The sequence below is a fragment of the Tinamus guttatus genome, unplaced genomic scaffold (assembly GCF_059628265.1).
Source record: "Tinamus guttatus ecotype Peru unplaced genomic scaffold, ASM5962826v1 Tinamus_guttatus_pri_ptg000311l, whole genome shotgun sequence".
Lineage (NCBI taxonomy): Eukaryota > Metazoa > Chordata > Aves > Tinamiformes > Tinamidae > Tinamus > Tinamus guttatus.
In genome coordinates, this window is record NW_028288845.1 from 1,182,695 (window position 1) to 1,203,693 (window position 20,999).

Below are 20,999 nucleotides of genomic sequence, written 5' to 3' on the forward strand. Positions count from 1 at the left end.
TCTGGGGAAATGAAATTCCAACAATTTTATTTTTCAATGAGGTGTATTTTCTAAATTTGTTTTTATTTTTCTGTTTTCATACAGTATTGAAAACAAACGCGGCACATTCACATTTTCCCGAAGAATTGTAAGGATGATCTCTACAGGGATAACGTTGAAAAGCCTGAAGCTGAATCAATTGATGTTGAAAACTCTCAAAAGGAGTAAAAGGCTTGATCTGAATGGTCTAGAACATGTATTGTAATTTAATAGAAGAGATGGTCGTCTTTAATATTAATGATTTAAAAGAACTTCCCAGTTCATGCGAAGAGTATAGTCCAAGAATAAATCAAATTTTCTGAATGCATTTTATGCTACGTAAGTGTATACTTTGCGATCCTCAGGTGTTCGTGCCAAGTATTCTCTCTCGATAAGTCCTTCAATACGTTTTTTAATAACAACTGGACTTGGTAAGAATCGGGCCTTCAGCTGCTGAGTTACCTAAAACACAAGATCAAAAACTGCAGGTCAAATAAGATCACAAGGTATCACAGCTGACCAAACTAATCAGGGAAAATGTATGGGCCCAGCTACCATCATGAAGCATAAAAGCAGCCTGCAAAATTCTGCCAGTTTCTTACATCAGCTGCTTGCTCTATTTTGGGTCTGATTCAAAGTACAAGCCCCTGGAGATTTGTAGCCACAATCTCATAATCCTCTCAAATTCATAACCCCCAGGAAGTTCAAGCCTGGAAAATGGTGGAAAATGCCTGAAAAATCTCGAGCTGAGAGCAGGAGCTTCTCCCTTGCTCCCTTTCCTGCCATTTCCAGCTCCTTCTCCCTCACTCCTGCTCTCTCTCATAACTCAAATTTTCAAACTGGGATCAAACAGTCAACAAGAAGTTCAGGGCAGAAAACAATCAATATTACGGGTAGTGTTTTTCATTGTGGGATGCCAATTGAAGAAATTTGATGACATCAGAAAAAGCACTAAAGGGAATAAGGGAAAGCACATACACACCTGAGCATGTCCTAAGCTGATTTATCCTAACAGATTAAGATATTTTTATCTAAATATCTGCATGAGAAAAAGCATGCATCAAATAAAGCATCTCCCAAAAGCCTTTCAGAATGATGTAAATTAAAATAAGAACAAAAAGCATCCCCCAAACCCATATCAAACGCACATGCAGACATACCTCTGCTACTAGCACATTGTGCTGCATCTTCTTTCTAGATTTCATTATCCGAACTATAGCAGCTTCTATCTCATGTTTTCTGTCATCATCTACTTTCTGCCTTGTTTCTTTCCTTTCTGGATCAGATTCTCCTTGTTTGGCAGCAACTTGAAAGAAAAGAGAGAGTAAAACACCTAGCAAAATTAAAACTATTTTCTGTGTCTCTCCGTTAGATTCATTACTTAATTTCGTAAGTCAAATTGTATGTTCTTCTGGGTTTTGATGCTTGATTTTTTTTAAAATGAAAAGCAGCCACAAGAACATATTAACACTTTCGGCAATATTTTGATAGCAACTGACAAAGTAACAATCTGTTATTTAAACATTGCTGTGTTAAAACCTGAACAGTACTCAAATCTGGTTATAGCCCCAACCTCCCTCTCTTGCCTCTAAATATTTTTACTCTTTAATACAGTGAATAATTTGCTAACATATTTTTATGAATTATCCATAGCATTTTGCTGGAGAAAAATAAGGGAAAATAGTACACCTCTAAATATTGTTAATACTACAATGAAATTCAGTATTGTGATTCTTTTTCGGTATCTAATACAATTGTAACTGGATAAAAGAGCAGGATTCAATTCTGATCTGATTCAAAATTTACTTCACAAACAAGTTAGTTTAGAAGTTCGTTAGTCCACTTTTTCTATCCTCTCGCATTCAAGTCTATTCTCCTTTGTACTCTGCTCTTATTTCTGCCTCACTTCTGCTCCCACATCTAGCCTTTCTTACCAGCAGCACTGTAACCAGTCCCTTCTCTCACACTGCTACCACTTGCCCCTAGCCCTTCCTCCCTCAGAAGCCCCAAGTATTTATGGATTTTAAACAGAAAAGTCTTCTGTGGCAGAAAGAAAGGCAAAAACACAAGTATCAAGCTGTTGCATAGAAGTCTAACAAATTATATTACACAGAATATGTGAATTACTGCTACTGCATTTAAAATGTATCTCAATTTTGCCAGTAATGCTTTGTGTTTTGTGTACTGAGATTTGTGAAAGAGAAGGTATTTTTAAATGCATTAAAAACTAATCATCCAGGACACTGTCTGTGAAACACAGCAATGCTGCAAGTCAGAAATTAATCACCCAGAGGCCTTTCTGGACAAAGGCCATCAACACTGCTTATGTATTTCAACAGTCAGCACTTCTACAAGCTACTTAGGCACTATCACACTTATTAGCTTTTCGCACTTGTAAAGCTTCACTGCAATCATTACCTAAAGATATTATAGCTACCTGGCACTGGAAAGGAGCACCATTATGTCATGTGATAAAAACATCACCTGATACTTTTGCATAAGTACAACACCTTACAAATTTACGAGGCTTTTTTTTTTCCCTGAATCAGACAGTAGTTTTGACTTTAATTTTTACTATTTACTTTTTTATTATTTAATTTTTTACTATATATTTTTAACTTCATATGTTTTAGCATTTCTTTTTAAGAGACAACTAGAAATTTTGAAAAAACTTAACTGACTTGGCTTGTACATTTGCCTCAGTACTTTAAATTTTCATACTGATACAACAGACACCAAAAAATAATATTACTCTTTCTTTTACTTGTACAAGCATCAATCCTGCAGAAAGTAATTTAACATTGCAAGGTACTTCAGGGGCTCCAAGACAGTAGAATATCAAAATCCACTTACCCGTCTGAATCTTGACTCTGTGTAGTTTAGATGTGAACTGGTCATTCACTGTAAATATATGACCATTTTCTATTTCTTTTGATTTCGGCTCTTTCGTGAGAACACGCTGTGTTGGTTTGCCACACGCAAGGGACTGTAGGGCTCTAACCAGTTCTCTTTCAGGGATATCAGTTTCTTGCTGAATTTCCTGGAGAAATATTTCTTCATCAGTTTATGGCTATTGCAAAAATACCTACCATCCTTTACAAACAATAGCACTGTTTAAAAAGAGAGTCTTCAAGCTAGCAAAATAGATTTTTGTACAACTTTTTTGTGATTTAAAAAGTCAGAATTCATTTTATACATGATGTTCATGTGCATTCCTGATGAAGACCTATTTGAGTGTTTTTGTATTCAGCAGCACTAATGAATACAAGATCTTTACAAATGAAAGCAACCAAGGTTTAATTTCACCAAAACATACAAACAGTCTTGATCAAGTTACACCTCCTCTTCAAATACCCTGAAACAATCTATTTACAGTCTTACCCTACTTTGCCTCTTGGCTTGGACATCTACAAGTGAACATAAAATATTACACTGTGACAATTACAGTGTGCTTTTTCCCCTTCGATAGTTTGAGTAAACTGCAACATCTCTCACATTCCCATTCATATTCCTGAGGCACCTCTAGTAGCTGGGGATTGAATTGCTTGAAGAGAAAAATTTCCCAGATATCAGCCCAACTGTGAGAACTGCCAGGCTGCTGGCTTTCCTATCTTATGCTTCAAGTAGCGTCAAGCCCTCCCACTGCATTTTAGAACTTGCTTAAATGTAAAACCTTGAGGCTACACACCAATTCTAGCTAAAAGCTAGCATATTACCTGTAAGAAGCAGATTTTTAATGCCTAAGCATTAATCCATTCAAAATTATCTTGTTTTCTACAAATAAATTCATTCTCACATTTTCTGTAAGTAAACATATCCACCCAGCTGCTGGTGAAAGCATAATGAATAGCTAAAAGGGAATTTGAGGTCTCTGCTGCTAAAGATCCTTATCCCAACCCCAGGGTATTTCACACTGCAGCTTTCCACTTCAGTCACTAGTATACATCCTCCGCTCCCAAAGCCTCCGTCAGCAGCTCTTATCACCTGGCGCCTTCAGTCTTCCAGAAAGGCTACTTCGTTCTTCCCATCAGGAATCTATTTGGACACTGTCCTTCTGGCTCACTAGCTTAGAAAAGTAAAGAAGGCCCTTTGGTTCTTTGGTTGCTCACACTAGCCTGCTAAGCGAAGCACTTTGGTCTGCCAGAAGCCAGGATACAAACCTTTTTTCACCCCTGAGCCAGTTTCTCAAATATGAAATGAGCAAATTGACCCATTTACTACCTTCTAACTTCAGCTTTTATATAGACCCATGGCCTACTAATAACTACACTTACAACCCTCTTCTACTTTCCAAAAAGCTCCTATTCCCAAAGAATTGCCTTCTCTAGGATTGCCCATCAGATGCATCGTCTGCTTCCTGTGTTTACTGGCCTGATTCCTGTTCCAATAGGATTGGAGGCACCCGCTTTTCAAGGGCTATTTAAATAGGTAAGAAAGCCTAGAAAATGCAAATATTTTTTTTCCAAGAATGAAATTACCAGTTATTTAAAAATCATGGGAGGAAAAACACAATTCTTACCTCAAACGTATATTTTTCTCTGTTGTTAAAGAGCATTAATATTGTCATCTGGAAAGTGGAGACTTGCAATATGTGCTTCCGTGTATTTGAGCCAGTTACTTGGGCACCTCCTACACCAACCTCTGAGCCATCTTCCTATTTTAAAAATAATAAAACTGCTGTTAGATTATTCTCCATACCCAAATTAATACTTTGCCTCAGTAAAAGGAAAGTTATATAATGAAATATTATCTGAGACCACAAAAGTGACAAAACAGCAGATGCCTGCTGGCATAGGTAGCATCTCTGGCAGGTTACTAGAATGACTTTAGTTGGAGACAACTCTGAAGGTCACACAGTGCTCAGTGCCAGGCCAACCAGTGCTCAGTGCCAGGCCACCCAGAACAGGTGGGTAAGGGCCACATCTGGCTGAGTTTGGAGTATCTGCAAGGATGGAGACTTCACCACCTCTTCTCAACACTGTTCCAGTATTTGATCAAGCTCAAGTTTCTTTATGCTTTATCTTCTTTGAAATTATCAAAGTAGACGTCCTACAGTAATACAATTATGACATGTTCACAAATTCACCTTATTAATACTTGTGCTACAAGAATTATGTTCTAATTTTGCATTTGGATTTGCCTTGCCTTCTTTGTTTCAGAGCCTCATGCTGTTACTATCTCTAGCTTATTGGTCTAAATCACCAGCAGCAGCTCATTTTCTTGTATATATAAATATAACAATATTTCAATAAACTATTCTCATGTTTGGAAAAAGGTTGTATACATTGCTTGCACTCGTCATAAGAAAGCAGAATAAATGTAGACTAAGAACATTTTTTCCTACTAACTAAACCAAAATAACTCTGAAGAGAAATATACTTAATTTCACTTTTGACAGATTTGGAAGTTACTTAAGAGATAAAAATTACTCCTTTCCTGTGATGTAATAGACCAGGTAGATGTTGAGTGATATATTCAAATCAGATTTAGAGAAAATGCTTACGGAAAACTAAACTGCTACAATGGCATAATCAGTTTAATAAAGGTGATGGTTTCTTTTTCCTGTATAATTAGGTAACAAACTTAAACTTACATTTTCCAAAATTCTGAAGTTAGTACCAATCGGCAGTCACTGACATTTTAAGAACTGTTTAAGGCACAGTATTTTCATAATACTGACACTTTACCTTTTTAACAGGCCCATAGAAAGTGGCATTGAGATCTGCAGAACCCATATGATGCTGGAGTGTCAGCTGCCGCCCACTGTGTTTGGCTAGGTAAAATCTGCAATATAATCAAAACAGTTCAATGCATTTTTTACATTTAGTATCTACCAAGAAAGTGCTATAGATAGCTACATGGAATTTTGTAGCTAAAGGATACTGCAAGAAACTTCTAACTGCTGCTTTTAAATCTTGCAAGAACTCTAATTAAAAACTCCAAGCTTCAAAATGTGAATATTGCATTCTCTCATTTTTACTGGAATTAATATAAACCAGTATTCTAGCATGTCTTTAACTGTCGGCAAAACATATCTGTGTCTTAAAATATGAAAGTTTTCTCTAAAACCCTTTAGCAAAAGGCCTTCTTTAATACATACCTTCTAAATATTTCAAAAGCATGTCTAGGAGCTGGAGGGATGTTGCACTTTGGTGTGGCTGACTGAGTAGGCCAGTAACCTGTTGTGAGAACCCGCACTGTGAGATCAACACCACCTAACGAGACCTACAGAGAATTGGGGAAAAAAAAAACAACATCCGCAAATTTAAAACAGGTTCATGTTTCACTGTCCTCCTGCATTAATTGAGGGTAGAGTTTCCACAAAATAAGGAAATAATAAATAAATACTGTTTTTCCAAACTTGGACAAATAATGAAGTCATCAATATCAGACAGATGACAAAAAAAATAGCAAAAATTGATATAGCAAAAATCCCCCACACCATTCTACAACAGCATTTAAGAGTGTACAGAGTTTAACAAAAAGTTCTAGCCAAGAGTGAAATATTGTGATGAAAACCAAAATCCATTACAGCTTTTTTTACTCCTTGACTCCATGCAATAGAGCTGGGTTGCTAAACGTGCAAGTTCCAAAGTAACTGTTTAAATTTTGTCTGCTGCAGCAGGCAAGAAGCCCCAGAAACGCAATGTTAAACGACAGGGGCTATTCCTGCCATTTTCTGGACTTTCTCTCCCATGCCCAAGTGCTCCGCATGGGTTGGGGAACATCCCACAGGTGATGTCTGGGTCTGGACAGCAGTGCTATTAGCAGGTGATGAACACCTAGCTGCCACAAAAGCCTTGAGCCTCACTAGGTATTCTAATTGAACTTGGTAATAGTTGACTTGTCACTGAGTATTTTCAGCTCTAGAAGGTCTAACACATTCAAAGAATACACATTATGAACAACAACAACAAAAAAAAAAGCAGCAAACACACACAAATACTTAGTATATCCAATTTCTTATGAACTCCAACTCTCTATGCCAGAGGGCCCCTCTCACCACAAGCAACGAGCTCCAGAGCTACCTGAGCAGCCTGGGTCAGTGGCTGTAACATGCAACGTGAACACAGCGGCACGACGCAGAGCAGGGGCTGACAAGCTACGTGCAAGAGGGCACCTCTGCAACGCGCTCATAGCATGTGTGTTTCTCCCTTGGAAGGAGGAAGGTGCAGGCGGGCAGTTGTGATGGGGACAACCTGCTCCCCGCGCGCCGCGGTGGCCGCAGGACGGGGCCGGGTGGCCGGCGCCCGCCCTCTGCCGGCCGTGCCAGGGCAGCAGCCCCGGCCGGGCTCCTTCCATTCCCTGTTTCCAATCGCAGGGCCATGAACGGCACCTGCCAGGGAGCAGCGTCGCCGCCGGAGCCGCGGGAGCGGAGCCTGCCGGAGCCGCGCCGCGCACTCACCCCCGTGGCCTGCAGGTGCTGCCTGAACTCGTCCATCGTCGTGTTGGAGATGCTCATGTCCCTGAACATGCCTTCCAGCTTGGACGTGAACTGGCACCCGCACTCGGTCTGAAACACAAGAGCGTTGCGCCCGCGTTACGAAAGCAAACCGGCATGGCGAGCAACAGCAGAGTCAGGCCAGCAAGCCTTCAGACAGAAGTTGCTGTCCTCTTACTGGTAAATTCTTAACAGATTTTGGAAAGTAAGTTCTGTTTTCTAGTATGCGCTTTCCTTTATTTCCACAACCTTTCATAGAAAAGCTATTCCTATTTTCTGTTACTGCTGAGACATTAAAATCAAATCTGTATCTGACACCAGTCAATACGTACGTTATCTATGTATCACTTAAAAAAATAAATAAATAAATAAAAATAAACCATACGTATGAAAAATGAAGTTAAAATATGCAAATAGTCTTACCTTTAATTTAGATATCATATTTTTCTCAGAGTCATCTGAAACACTCTTGTTTGTAAGAAGCCTTCTTGCCAAGTGCTGCTTATAATAGCGTTCAAAGACATCCTTCTCTTGCATAAACCTGAATAAAACCATTGCCTTATCCAATATAGTTTCTACTTCTTGCTCTGTTAACTGTAAAAGAAAAAAATTGCTGTTTTTAATCTTCCAGTCCAAGTGTTCTATGCACCTTAGCTACTTCAAGTAATCAAGGCAAACATATGGTTGAACAGTATCCTATGGAGATCCTGACAAAACTGGCCTGACGTGAATAAGAGAGCCTAAGTGCACAAACTCAACAGAGGGGAGAAAACAACAGAGCTAAAATTGAGGAATTAAATAAACAAGAAAGGGTAGTGGGAAATGATGTTCAGATGGATAGAATGCATGGATAAAAAGGACAACAGAAGTACCTGGATAAACATGCTCTTTAATATATCAAAAAGAAGAAGAAAAAAGGCACAGTTTAAAAAAAATTATTAGGTGTATGAAAAGTTAGTGACAACTACATTTCAAGAATCGTTTTGCAAAGCCTATCCAACACTACAACAAATAAATATATTACCAACAGGTTACATCTAACATTTAATGCAAATATTCAGGAGAATAATTCTTATTTATAAATAACTAGACTTTATAATTTGATTTCCTAAGCATAAGATGTACTCAGTATTATCCTGCTTCATTCAGGCCCATTGAAGTCTCAGCCAAATACTGTTCAAGGTTCTATGCGCTGAAAATTTTATAAAAGCTATGAGGAAAGTCTGAAAGAAACAAGATTATTTAAGCTAGAGGAGAGGGACATGACTAACACTAGTTTAATATATTAATGTATAAATAAAATAAAAAGGAACAAAATATTTTCCCCATTCAAATTTAATTTACAGAAGAAATTACTGGATATTGAGAATAGCTACCAAACTATACAGATTCTAAAGCAGTAGAATACATTTCCAAGAAAGGTGGCTGCACAACCTTCTTGAATCTCTTTTTTCCCCAAAAGGGTAGGTATCTGCTAAAGGTAATCCAGCTGCATACTGCTTCAGCAACGGGGGACAGGCTTCACAACATACTGAGTTCCTTTCATGCCTCGTATTTCTGTGAGTAACTACTGAAATGTTATGTGCCCAGCTATGTTATACAACTGTTTTTTTTTTTCTTTTTTTTTTCTCCCTTTTTTAAGGCAATGCTGCTTTTACTGTAATATAAATCATTTTTGGAAAAGCAGTTTGGCTTAAACTGACACAAGTTTGCCTAAAAAATAAATAAATAAAAAGGATAATCTCTTAATTTAACTTGTACTTACTCCCTTGACTCCTTTTTTCAGCTTATCATCAATAAATAACGAGAGGTACTCTGGAGACCTAGAGTTGAGGTTGAGGAAATACTCGAAGTCACCCGCAATAGTTTGTTTGAAGAGTCGGTCATTATTGAAAGATTCTTGAAGAAAGCGATCGAACCTACTCTTCAAATCCAGTAAACCCTTTAAAGAAAAAGTACAAACATTGTCACTGATTTAAAAGAATTAACTGCAAAACAGTAACAAAAGACAAAGTCATTGAAGAGAAGATCACATCTACAGCCAGAGTTTCTGCAATGATCTCTGCATTCCACGTTGTTAACAAGCATCAGAAATTTCATTTCCATTTTTAAAGGTCTATATTTGCCATAAACATTCCTTATGGAAGCAATTTTCACATAAACTAGCTAAAATATTGGTCTCAAACTCTAATGCAATTGAGTGTAATAGGCTACTCAATAAAGATTAAGAATTTAATCACCTTTGTTAAGCAGGTTGCTTTAATGTATTTTAAGTTCCTAAGTTCAAGGAGTTGTTTGTTGTGCTTTCTATGCCTTTCCTTTTTTAAAGTAAGCTAATATCCTGATTTTCAGGATAGGTTTTCCTATCCTTACCTATCTTTTTAGATGAGGCTAGGCACCCACTATCTGTATCCCTGCAATTACTAAGAAAGCTTGAAGGGAAAAAACACATCACAAAAACAGGAAAAATCTTATTAGCTTTTCCTCCCTGTAGTTTCTATTCAGGGACACGTTTTGCATTACACAGTCACATATGTTTCTTGCTAATCTTAAAGAGTTGCTGTGAACATACAAGAGCTAGACACACACACAGTAGTTCTCCAGTTGTCGCAGTGCAAAGTCCACAGGCTCGGACTGAACCACATCCTTTGAACCAAACCTCAGATTAGAAACTATCATATTCATTTTTAGACTTTGTACCATCTTTACCCAAGGGACAAAACAACTGGGTATAGAGAGGGAAAAATATCTTAATATCATCTGAGCACCTTCCAAGTATGAGATACATGTATGGTTTAGATATAACTAAGGCAGTATTTTAGAGGAACCAGATTTCACTTGAGAGGTAAACTTTAGTTTATCACAGGTAGCTACTGCCCACACAAACCGTTTAGCTTCAGTGGTCTTGAAGTCCTAGGTTTCTGAAGGAAATATTTAAGCATGGTTACTTAAAGAAGCCATTCAAGAGTATACTCAAGGAAGTAATAACGTTTCTGAAGAACACACCATCTCACTTAAAGGAATGGTCTTTAGAGAGGCTAAATAATGCGTATTAGAAATTTTAAACTCAAATTAAATCCCACTATCTCTGTTCACCAAGGTTAGCTAATGTCTCCTCTCCAGGAGTACACGATCTGAACAACCTGGTGTCAAAGAGGATAAACTGTTAGTACCTTAAATTACAACAGCATCTCAGCATCCTTTCAAATAATTCCAACAAGTTTTAAATCTAACCCCCTGGCAATGCTTTTGCAATCATCTCACCAATGATGCTGAGAGTTTGGTTATGTCGTGTTGCGGAAGCAGTGCTGGACTACGGTGATGCTTTTTCTTCCTGGTATAATGTAGCTTCCTTGTATGCCTTCTCACTTAAGCCCTTTAAAGATTCAGGAGAACATGGCTGAGAGGCAACGAGAAGAGTGAGCTGTTTCTCAGTTCGTGGGTTATTTTTCTCTTCTTCCATCATGTCAACGGCGGGGGAGAGTAAACCTGCGTGGGGGTTTAGTGGTAACCAAACAGCAATCCCTTCTCTAGGGCATCCTCCTGAGCTGGCTGGGTGCACACTGATTAGCTGAGGATGATCTCCGTGATCAAGCATATGCAATACAGTTTTAGGTCCTCTTCAGCTTCATTGCTCTAATCTTTTTGTCTTTGGGGCAGGAAACATCAATAGTATCTTTATAATTAAGCTTTTAATTCTTACTCAGTTGAGCTCATCAAGATATCCCTTTAGGTTCATCAGGATTTAAAAGGAATGAAAATTACTTCAAAGTAATTCAGACAATTAATTTTCCACAGCATCTTTTTTTTTGTTCTTTAAATCACACCGCAAAAAGCATAAGCAGCCCTTACTCATTCAACTTTCCCCCAAAATCAATAAATCAGTGGGCATTCATTCTTCTCTTTAACAATCCTTGGCGAGGTGATTCTTGTCAAAGCTCAGTAAGAAGCTTGCTTCAGCATTGCCAGACAACTAATACTCCAATCAAAAGTGTTTCTATACTCAAATGGCTTCTTGAAATAGTAACCAGCTCTAGCAAAACTACTGATTTCAAATCGAACAGTGATAACAGGAACGATACATTAAGTACTTCTCAGAAAGACCTAACATAAACACCGCATATATGCATTAAAATTGGTTATTTAATGAATAAATATTTTTACATTAAGTAAAAATATAGTTAGCAAAAAAAAAATCCAAACATTTTCCAGCTATAAATATATACACACACACACACTCTTAATGTTCAATAAGCTCTAAAGATTTTCAGTGCAAGTTTAAAACCATCTTCTCAAAGAAATGGGAGGAGTGGAAATATGACAGACTTGAAACACAGTTTGTGATCTTCATAAATTAATGCTACGCACCACCACTTAGAGAGAGAGATGAAAAGCAAGACAGAACACTTACATCTTTTAAAATGCAAAGCGTTCTGTTTCTCAGGAAGAGTGAGAATGGAAAGAGAAATCTGTTATGATTTACAACATATTTACCTATCACTCACAGTTAATCCTGCTATGAAATACTGGCACACAATTTTTGTCTCAACAATCAATAGCTAATATAACATAAAACAAAACAGATGCTGTAAAGGTGCTTGCCAACAGACACACAACTCAAGCAGGAGGCAAATATCACTTAGAATAAACCAAAAATTTCCCAAGCATTTATATAATCAGCCTGAATGTTTTGTTTAATAAAAGTAGCTACCAAAGGCACCAAAAAAAGCAGGCACTTTCCAAGCAACTTCTGTATATAAATAATTCTAACTTCTCTGAAAACTCCAGGAATGTAGAATTTACCAAGACTATAAATTCTAAGTCTAGCTTACTAATGATATATATATTTTTTAATATATAAATTTAAAGGTTTACCTTCAATTAGTCATGTAGTTAACCACTGTTCCGGAAAATATGAGAAAGATAGGAGAAAATTAAAACATTTAACTACCTGAATGTAGTCAACTGGATTCTTTCCTTCTCCCTCTTCAGATACTAGTGCTTTGCCCTGCTCCCTTAGGTATGAGCTCATGCACTCGCACATCGTCTTCAGACCATTTGGCACACGGCTGAACAGCTTGTACATGCAAGCAAGGTCTGCAAACACACACAAAAAAAGAAAAAGAGTGAAATATGCAGGACACCTCTGTGTGCTGTACTTCAACTGTGCTGTTACAGCAAGAGACAAGAGAAGATAAGTTCAAACACTCAAGACCCCCAAAGCACTCCCAAACAGCTTTGGCACCAGAATCTTCCAATGATGTTTCCTTTCCTTGACCCCTGAAAACACAGGAACTGCAGCAACCAGAGGAAATTAAAAACAAAGGTTGTATTCAGTTCTTCTATGTGGGGCTGTCCTCCTCATCAAAGGTCAGCAAAAGCTGCCCTGAAGGATGCATCTGGCCTGAAGGATGGTGCATTTAAGTGTTCAGCAAGACTGTGTTTTCAGTGGTATTTCATGGCATCATTTTCAAAGTCACAATCCACAAAATCAGATACTTTTTGTTGAAAGTTATGAAAAAAAGGCCAAGTTAAAACCAAAAGCACGAAAATGCTAATAAAATATTTGCTTGTTTTAAAAGCAAAACCCAGTACAATCTGAGTTTAATTCATACATGTTTTGAAGAAACAGTATTTCACACTACTTTGTGCCATCCATCTAAAATCTTGAGGAGTGGTTTAGCTTAAATATGACTTTCCAAAACAGCACCTGATCCCTGTTCATTTCTCTTCTATAAAATCCCATCTTTACAATCGTTCTCCATCTAAACCAAACCAATGCCAACAAAACTTAGATTAATTCTTGTATCTTCTACAAGTACTCTGCCATACCTTCATCATTTCACCCTGAAGCCTGTTTTACCTTTTATTATTATTAAAGAATTAAAGTATTAGTGTATTAAAGTATTAGTGTAAAAAAGTGTGTTAAAGTTTAAAAAAACATATATCAAAGTAACATCACTTTCCCTTTCAATACAGAAACTCCCTCTATTCTCACAGCTAAGACACTGGCTGCTTTGTTATTCTGACTAGCACCTATGAATTGTGAAGCTGCCTTAAGGAAAAAAAAAAAAACATCAAATTGAACAGCAAATGTGTTCCCATTCTCACTGCTCTAGTATGAGCAGTGTTCTAAATACAGATACTACGACCACGCTCTTCATTATCTATATCTTTTGTCATCTTCTGTCTCACTAATCTCCACCTACTAAGAAAACCAAACTCAGGCAAACCCCTCTTTTTCAACCACTCAGAATATCTGTCTTTAGAAACTGGTTTTTGCTGCTACAAAGCCTCCCCCTACAAGAGGTGGCCCTGCAATACTACTGTTGAGTCACTGACTGCAGCAGTTTCCAGCTAGCAGCTCGTGGGCCGAGGAGCTTCCTGATGCCTCTGGAAGGCCCAGGATGGAAAAAATGAAAGCAAGACAAGGGCTCATGGAAACAGCAAAGGGAGTGTAACAGACAAGTACCTTTCTTAAAGATACTTGGTTGCCAAAGGAAGGTACCTGTGCCTGGTACTAACCACAAACACGCTACACAGACTGGTTTTATGTTAAGATCTCTCTAACGGTCCCTCAGGTGACATTCTCAGATGATTGCAAAAAATTACAGAGAAACCTAAGTGTTAGGTTCAGTTAATTTCATATTCAAAAGCAACAAACTGTATCGTAAGCATTTTTGTCTCCCATAGAATCCACTCTTACCTTCTGTCTTCCCATTTTTCAGCATATGAACTAGGCCAGAGTTCTCCATTTCCACTATAGTTTTCATATGTTTGGAAATAAGCTCCCTCTCAACAACTTTCACAATTGGTTCTTCTGTTGATTTATCCAGACAGTGCATCACCCGTTCTATTTCTTCATTAATTCTAGCTTCTACTTTCTTTATATATACAGAAGCACTGTTTTCAGCTAAAAATTTCTGACTTTCCATCTGTGATTAACACAAAATTAATACAAATTAATATTTTAGATTAAAGGGAAAAGGAAATGCATTCATAAGCAAGTCCAAAACAAATTCAGTATGTCCAACAATTCATAACACTGTATTTCAAAGGCCTGCATATAAGCTTGACACAAAATACAGTTCTATTACACTTAATGCAATGACTAAGTTGTGTGTAAGAGGATACATGTAGCAGGAACATTGGATCTTTTCATACCAAAACAATTCTAAACACCCTATTTTCCAGTTACCAACAGGAGCTAGAGCCACATGATCCAAAGAAAACAGAAGGACTGGGAGAAGGAAGAGGAAAAAAACCCTTCTGAATACCAGTTTATAGTGTATTTATGAGTTGTGAAGATCAACGTTTCTTATTATTCTAGCTAGTGACAATGCTGAATATATTATTTCCTACCACACTTTTTAATTTTGCATTAATTTTTATTTTTGCATTGCACTGAATAAAAAGCAGAATGCAATAACTTTTGAAAGTTGGGCAACATACGCTTCTGATTTACAAGCAAATTTACAGATTAGAGAAACAGTTCATCCTGTATTTGAGTTGTGAAATTGATAACCTATGCAATTTAAATCCTTTTTAACATGCTCTTTGAACTTCTATCAATTCCTGTATACAAGCAGAACAGCAGAATTAACTGAAAATCTATTCATCTGACATTTTCCCTGAAACTATTACCAAAAAGATCAGGAAACCTTTTGAAATTATTACTCAATGTTTCTTCAGCATTTGGATAGCCACTTGCATAGACTTTAATTCCTTGACTTTGTTCATTTTATAAAGCATTTAACACAGGCTATATAACCTACAAATGTAGAAACTACAAAGTGAACACAGCTTCCCCACAGGCAGTTTCCCAAGCAGCCTCCCTGTTCCATGCCCAACCTGCAGCCATTTGAGTCTTTCATGGCAGTGGCATCAAAAAACCCTTTTAGGACTGGAGTTTGTGCTTGCAGTGCAGGGATACACCAAACGGCAGGAAATTGGCACGAGACTGGCACAATGACAACTTTATATCTAATCATCATTTACATCACAAATCTTTTAGTTAAATATTCTGTTAGTTCATTTAAGCACACACACGACAAATAAGTAACGGTTGCTTAAAACACCACCAATTCTCACATTTTGTAAGCAACTATAAAATTACGATATCATGCTGCTGTACCTGAAAAAATTCTGCAGACATCTCCAAAAATGGAGCTTCGAAGTCTTCTTCATAGACTGACCTTCCTTCAAGACCTAGAATCATTAACATCTGGCAAGCATTTCTTATTGCGCCTCTGCCAAAAAGTAAGTTTTTAACAACTTGAGAAATCTACATGCTTGTAAGAGAGACTACAAAATAGAATAACAAAGCTCAGAACAGAATACCAACTTATTATACAGTATTGTAATAAAAACTTAAATCTGTGATCTATTACAGTTTTTTCAGGGGATTACAATTTTTTTTAATTTCTATTCTAAACCAAGGCACTTACAACGTATGACCTACATCACTATTTAAAAATATTTAATAAACAAGTCCTACTAACTCTGAAATCGATTAACATGAGTATATTTTGCCTAACATGAGCATATTTCGCGTAACATGAGTATATTTTGCCATACAAGAAAATAACTAAAAACAGGGGTGAAAAAAAAAGGTTTTACAAAGCAAACTGAGAACTGCAAGTGTAGGGGAGAACTCCACAATTCAAAAAGAAAAAAAATGCATGGGTGAAGTTGCAGTGCAGAGTACTTTTCTTTTAAACAAATGAGAGTGTATTTGCAAGTAAGGCATATGGTTAAGCACACAAATACCTCAATAAAATGAAATAAATAAATAAAAAATAATTGCAACCAGAAAAAAATTCCACTTTCTGGCAGCAGAGGACAACATGCAGCTGTTGCCAGGAAGTATTTTTTCTTCATAAGCTGCATGTTGGGCAATCTCAGTCACAGAACTGGAGCCAAAGTAGCATGAAGTTTACACATCTCCACACCCAGCAGCTGCTCTGAAACTGGAGAAGCACAAAAAAACCCCTGCAAATTTCAAGTTACTTCAGCTGCAGCATCTGAAGTGCATGGCCACTACTACTGATCTACAAATACAGCAAGAGAATACAAGGACTTCAAGGCTCACAGATGCAAATGAACTACTAATAAGTAAAGAATTAAACCACTAGGAATAAGCAGAAAAATTCTTCAAAATCCAATAAACAGATTACAAGAAAATTAAACAACCCCACAGCAGACAGGAATAAAGGCAATAGGGGCACTTATCCACATCTCCGCTTTGTAACAAAATGCTTTGATGCAAGGCAACAGTTATTTAACAAAAGCTAATAACAAAAAGATAAGTATTAAAAAAGGAGCTTCTCTACATATTATTATATTAAATAAATATACATGAAAATCTTCCCAGAGCATCATGCACTAGTTTACTTGTGAACATACATAGATTGAAGTGATGATTTGTTCATGTTCTTGATTCACTCTTAAAAACTGATAGAAACATATCCACAGCCACTTACAAGCATCTTACCTGTCTACAACTTCTCCTTTCCTTTCTCTTGCAATCATATCCAACAGCGTTTGTCGCAGGTGATCCCTGATACAACCATAGCGCACCACTTGATCTCGAAAAATAATCAAACCCAAATTGTAGACATTCTCCACATTATTTTGTTGCACATATACACGGTCCTGGAATAAAGACATACACACAGAGAGCAATAAGTTTTTAAATTCACTGCACCTGTGCAATTCAAAACTGCAAGACATCAGTCATATTTATAAGATACAGAAATAACTAAACTCAGCTTCTCGTCCTTCATGAACAGAGATTATTGATGTTCTCATAGTCGGTCCCGACTTTCCTAAAATTCATTGTACGTAAGAAATTCAGCTGAACCAGATAAAATTCATTTTCATTCAAATTGAAAAAGCTTCATGAAACTAATACAGTTTCATTAAATTCCTCCTTTCCCCTCCCAAAAATACCCAAACGAACAAACAATCTGCATTTACACGGTAAGCCTATACTGATTAGTAAGTGTTAGCTCCAGATTTGTGTATGACTAGAAGGATGCCAGAATAAACCCACACCTTTCACTCCTTTTAGTCAGGAGCAGGAGGAACCCCCAGGTACAGAGAAAGCTCACTGCATAATCCCAAAGAGGTATTTCTTACCCACCCAATCCCCCTCCTTTGGCCCCGCTTTGTTCCTTAATGGGGAGCTTCTTTCCTACCACTGTTCACAGAAACACTTCTTCCTCTAAGTTAACTTCTTAGTGCACGGAAGGTTGAACAAATCTACTCTTTGTAAAGTCCAGACAACCTAATTAGATCCCATCCGTGTTCCTAATACAGGTAGTAATTAGGAAAAAAAAAGTCTGTTTTCATTTTGATTATTAATTCCTTTTCTATTCATTTCTCCAGCTCATCAATTGCCTAAAAAAGCAAGACTATCAAAAAAGTTAGTATCAGATACCAAATGTGTCTTATTGCATAATATCTAGCGGTGCTAAACAGCATTAGGAACAGAAGAACTGGGACTTGTTAAAGTATTTCTAAGATGAGCTTTGATAATTTTTTTTCTTTCATTTTCAGGGCATAGCCCATTTCTCAAACAAAACAGTTCAGGTAATTATTAAAAATACTGCTTTACTAATAACAACATCCCAAGGCATGTACAAGTTAAAAATGTTCTGCTCCTAATCAGATTTGATTGCAATGAAGTTTTCTGTGAACTTACATAGTTACAAAAACAAAACAAAAAAAACCCCATGAAATTTTGTATGGGACAAAGGTAAATGTTTGAACTAAAGTATAAATTTCCCCACTCATTCCATCAATATCATTTTATGTGCTGCATCACACCCATAAATTACATTTAAAGAATATTTAGGCCTGTGAAGCGCAGGGCAGCAGCAGGTATCAAGGCAGATAAAGCCCATGGCGATGAGTCACACACACAGTTTCTGTTGTGGCAGTGCTAACCACAGCCATTAGGCCAGGAAACAGGAGCTGCACCAACCAGAAACTCTCCTCAGTGCAGCAGCAGTGCCTCTTTAACAGGGCAGACCACTCTACAGCACCCAAATTAGGGTAGCACTATTAAGGTTTCTGATATTACTAATTTGCTTACCCTGGTATTGACTGGAAGCTCTCCCAAACAAACACCCTGGCAAGAGGAATCCCTCTCTGGGAACAGGTTTGGCAGCCGAGGCCAGGAAACAGCAATCCCTTCCCATGGGGAAGCAGCAGGTGGTAAAGAGCTACTCACAGGAGACGCAGGTGGAGCTTCAGACACCAATTACTCAACAACTACAGCGCAGCTTATGCTGCAGAATCATCCTGACCTCAGGTAAAGCAAGCTGCCTGCTGCACATCATCCAGGCTACATTCTGCCCCTTCTCTTCACGGGGGCCTACTGCAGTGACATGCAGCCTTTGGAAACTCCTAAATGTGTCGAGCGTTTTGACCCCAGCTCTGAGGAGTAAAACAACGTCTCCCTACACCTATGTACGTGCACACGAACAACCAAGTCCTCTGCCAGGAGCTCCAAACTCACAGGCTGACCGTGCAGCACTAGCCTAAACCGAGACATCAGCTCTGTGCACTGCCCCAAGCAGAAGGGGATGCTCTGCCTCCCTCAAAATGCAAACCTGCACTCTCAAGAGTCCCCGTGAATCTCTGGCAGGGTTTTCTGGCACTGAGCACACACCTATAATGCAGTCGGGGGTGTGATCACTGCACCAGCACAACTGCAATTGCTTTAAATGTAGCTAATGTAAGTAATACATACAATGAACTTGGGATGCCAAAATTCAGTATAACATCCCTTCCATAAGCCATTCTAAGTATACACACACACACACACACACAGAAACTGCATGGGACACCAAAAACCTGCACCCACTCTGCTCTCACTGCATCCAGTTCCTGAATAAAAAGCTATCATAGGTATATGTATGACACTGCAAACACAGCTGAGCCCGGATTTCGGATACAACCAAATGTAGTAGATGACTTCACTGCTTAATATAGGGCTGCAGACCATTCCATGAATTTACAGAGAGTCATTACATGTATTCTGATACTGATGATTGTGGCCTAAATGTGTGAACTAAAAGGAGCAGAGTTAGTTCATACAGATGACAAAACACAGTGGGTAGGGCCACACATATCTGGAACAGTTGTGGAAACTGAAATATCTCAAGCTGACTAGAACTGGAGTTACTGGGCAATTAGAGGTCACAAAATTTTACACTAGAACTACATTATAAAGCAGACCAGAAATTAAGCAGGAACTAGGCAGATCATAGTGCGGCTGCTGGTCAAAATCAGGCGAGAACACGAACCGGCATGAGACCAGGTAGAGCTCAGTTTAGACTAGGACATACATTGCTTAGCCGAAGCAAGAACTTAAGACGGTCATGTTAGAATTCAAGAAGACACAATCATGAAATTTACCTCCCGGTACCAAAGGAACCATAGTTTGATGTCAGTGAAATTAATGGGTAAGGAGCTCCTGCCTAATAGATGAGACAGGACAAGGACAGGGCTACTTGATCCTCCACACACTGCAGCAGAAAGGGGCTATGAACCGACTTTCTCTGCAGGAAAGGGATCGGAGGGATGAACCACTTACTGACTTTGTGAGGCAGCAGACAACACTGCACTGTTCAGTCTGACCACTTCTGCATCTTGGAGCATCCAACCTCCTGCACCCAAATGTTGAACGGTCTTTGCTTAAAAATGTAACAGTTACTCGCCTAGAAAGCTCTGATTTCCATCTTTTGATGTCTCAGAAAGTTCACCACTGGCTGAGTTCAGTTATTCTAATGATTAACCATTCTTGCAGATATTATTCCCATCTAAATTTCTCATTTAATTTGTCCTGATATAAACAACTGATTTGTGTTTGATCTCCACAAACAAATTAGAGAACCTCTCGTCAAGGGAAGGAACTCAGATCCTTAAGTATAACTGAAGACATTTTATCAAAAGATCAGCACACACAAATAAGCACTCCCTGTGTATGTATTGGGTAATGTATTCTCACTTCCTTTCTAGGTCAAGTGTACCTTTTTAAGGCCATTAGGCATTACCTGTTGTCCCCAAGGATCTTATTCTGACATTTTAATTATTCCTTGAGAGATAAACTAGCATTTAAATAACTTCAGATGTTCAGCCAATAAAAATGTTAAAATTAAAAGCAAGAGCTTTTGACTGCTGTTTGTTTTTAACTAGAGTTCTTCTCCTAAGTCCAATTCTAATTAATCAAATTAACTAGTTAACCGATAAGCAAGACTAGATAGGATTCAGCTCTGGAAATTACCATGTTAGCCAGTTACATGATTTTTTTTCTTTATTGTTTCTACATCTGTTTGCAGTCAAAATATTTTTTTACCTATAATTAAGACTTTGTTTGAATAGTACACAAGAATGCACTCTCCTGCACCCTCCCAGCATGCATATGGTTCTGGATTTTAAACATTAACCTACTAATCTAAAGCATAATATAATTTAGGCATAATACTCTGAGGCCTCTCCTCAAAAAAAGAAAAAAAAAAAAAAGAAAAAA

General features: G+C 37.9%; 1 protein-coding gene across 1 annotated transcript in view; it reads right to left on the minus strand.

Moving 5' to 3' along the window:
- Positions 1–20,999, minus strand: part of CUL3 (cullin 3) — a 44,907-nt gene continuing 23,908 nt past the window's right edge. Inside the window, exons 4-16 of the mRNA XM_088528490.1 lie at positions 16,953–17,113; positions 15,594–15,708; positions 14,166–14,394; positions 12,411–12,556; positions 9,225–9,401; positions 7,883–8,053; positions 7,424–7,531; positions 6,119–6,243; positions 5,706–5,802; positions 4,538–4,672; positions 2,872–3,058; positions 1,179–1,324; positions 1–480 (exon numbers count right to left, since the gene is read on the minus strand). Coding sequence (XP_088384616.1) covers positions 349–480; positions 1,179–1,324; positions 2,872–3,058; positions 4,538–4,672; positions 5,706–5,802; positions 6,119–6,243; positions 7,424–7,531; positions 7,883–8,053; positions 9,225–9,401; positions 12,411–12,556; positions 14,166–14,394; positions 15,594–15,708; positions 16,953–17,113 — 1,929 coding nt within the window. The 3' untranslated portion in view covers positions 1–348. The remainder of the gene's footprint in view (positions 481–1,178; positions 1,325–2,871; positions 3,059–4,537; positions 4,673–5,705; positions 5,803–6,118; positions 6,244–7,423; positions 7,532–7,882; positions 8,054–9,224; positions 9,402–12,410; positions 12,557–14,165; positions 14,395–15,593; positions 15,709–16,952; positions 17,114–20,999) is intronic.